Source organism: Frankliniella occidentalis, unplaced genomic scaffold (genome assembly GCF_000697945.3).
Source record: "Frankliniella occidentalis isolate FOCC.00 unplaced genomic scaffold, Focc_3.1 Scaffold148, whole genome shotgun sequence".
In the NCBI taxonomy this organism is placed as follows: domain Eukaryota; kingdom Metazoa; phylum Arthropoda; class Insecta; order Thysanoptera; family Thripidae; genus Frankliniella; species Frankliniella occidentalis.
Window position 1 is genome coordinate 439525 of NW_026267275.1, and position 2274 is coordinate 441798.

Sequence of the window (2274 nt, forward strand, 5' to 3'; positions counted from 1 at the left end):
TGAAGCTTCCAAAGTGCACGACTGTTAATTGCTCTTGTACTTTACATCTACAGAAAAATGTATTGCAGCAAATGAAGATGACAGTGATTATGAGTCTGAACAAGTAGCAGGAATAGAGGCTCTGAGTGAACCAAGTATGATGAAACATTTAAAATCAGCTCGTCAGATGGTCATTGAAAAAAAGCTGACAGCGGGACTCTCAAAAGAGCAATTACAGAAAGAAAAAGAGTAAGTTAAATCAATATTTTTAAAAAACTGAATGACAACCACACAAAAACCTTTCGTTTTTGTGCAGGACTCAAGCATCTCAGCTGGAAGCAATTTATAAATTATTGAAACAAAAGGAAAAACAATTATTCAATATTAGATCAATGGATGAATTGCAAGAACAACTTAAACTTTATAAATCTTAAATGTTACAAAGTTTGGAAAATAAAAAGTTGTGTGAAACCATGAAATATCAATTTGATCATACTGCATCTTATTGTTTAATTTAATATTTATCATGAAGAATCAAAATGGTCCTAGATGACTACAATCAAAGTAGTAAGGAGGGGACTTCAAAACAATCCAATTTGCCTGTTGGCTGACAAACAGGTTCAAACAATTATATCAACAGACCCCTAACTTAAAAATTAACATGGAGGAAACCTTCTCATTAAGTGTCACTTCAACTGCACAGTGTGCAGCTCTGTTGTCCAATCAAGTCAATGTACTCTGAAAAGGTGCCATAATGACCATCTAGAACCACCTCTGTGAGAAGAAAACCTTCAAGTCTTCAATAAATTGCTACAAGGCAGCAGTAGCTTAAAATGTCATTGGCACCAAACTGGAACAGCAAAGAACCTTTCGCTCCCGCAAGTCCCGAGTTAAATCCACTAAATGTGGCTCAGAAAGCTGCTAGTATAAAGCCATAAACCTTTGCAGCAATATATCAGGTCATGTAACTAGCAATCCATTATAGTCGAAACAACTTCTTGGCTGTTCATCAGTCACCTTTTATGTTAAGTGTTGGAGGTGCAAACAGGGCAGAGGACAGTTGAGAGATGAAATAAATCAAACAAAACTTAAAAAAATGTAACTGAATGATCAAATTCTATTCTGAGATACGTAGTAAATTTATATTGCATAAAAACCAATGCTACACATTTAGTGCACATCTAATTTAAAAATATTTTAGTGTTAGGATGTATCACAAAGGTATTGTGCTCCAACAGAGTACAATTTAACAAATAATACATGAAAGTAAAATGTAATTTCCAGTTCTCTGGAGAACAATTTGCATGGTCTTTGCTTGTGAGCACATTTGATTTTACTCACAAAAAATTCCTGAGTGAACCAAACAATGGAAGAAGGACTTTCCATAGATAAGAGTTACTGTCTCCTCATCTTTCTGGAGAAATAAGATACACTTCAGTTTTTATGATTTACTCAAAACTACAGCTTCGAACTACACATTACTTACGTTGACAATTTTGGCTCCTTTAAGTTGACTGGTGCAGCATTCCTTCTAGGCCGGGGCTTTGAACCCTCTAATGAAAACAGAGAGAGAGATATATAGAGGGTGTTGTGAATCTCTATGTGTCCACATTTTTTACGATATTTTCACAGTGTCCACACACCCCCATCTCCAGATTTTCATTTTCTTTTGTGTCCCTTTTTTTTTGTGGTGGGGGATGTTTTGGCGGTGTCTCTAGATATTTTCTAACAAAATTTGCAAAGGAGGAAAAAAAAGGTTTAAGAAAAATTATGACAGTAATGTGTGCTGTATTTCTGCTTATTTGTCAAGTGCAACCAAGTTATAACAAACAAATCACTTAGGATTGCTATTTTAGCAAATTCCAGCTTGGAAATATCAGGTTGATTGGGGAAATACATTCAAATTTTGGGATTAGATTTGCAATCGTAAGATTGAAAAAACAGTAATTTCTGAGCATGTTATAGCAAGGTCTCACTGAACTTCAAAAACTGCAACACAAACGGATTTAAAGACTAACTCATTGTCACGTTTTTTTTTCCTCTGCTTTGATTGTTTGGGTCCTGGTCCTGAAATACAAAACAATGTATAAGATCAAGTCATGACTTCCATTGTGGTCTAGAGATGTTCAACACTTACTATTATTCCGATTGAATTGAGCATCTATGGATCCAGTACGATTAGGGGAAATCTGAGTCTCGGAAAGAGAACGCTTACGATTGGGTGAGGTAGGACTAATTGCGTGCTTATTTTCTAAATTGCTTTCAGATGCACAACTTGCTTCATTTTGTTTACTA

General features: G+C 35.2%; 3 protein-coding genes across 3 annotated transcripts in view; 2 read left to right on the forward strand and 1 right to left on the reverse strand.

The window, feature by feature from the left end:
- LOC127748714 (uncharacterized) overlaps nt 1–458 on the forward strand; it is a gene marked incomplete in the record, with an annotated part of 3896 nt that extends 3438 nt beyond the window's left edge. Inside the window, 2 exon segments of the mRNA XM_052271063.1 lie at nt 35–228; nt 296–458. Coding sequence (XP_052127023.1) covers nt 35–228; nt 296–413 — 312 coding nt within the window.
- LOC113205198 (xyloside xylosyltransferase 1) overlaps nt 1–2274 on the forward strand; it is a 14176-nt gene that overhangs the window by 6844 nt on the left and 5058 nt on the right. The window lies entirely within an intron of this gene.
- LOC113210611 (uncharacterized) overlaps nt 1–2274 on the reverse strand; it is a 20451-nt gene that overhangs the window by 2655 nt on the left and 15522 nt on the right. The window lies entirely within an intron of this gene.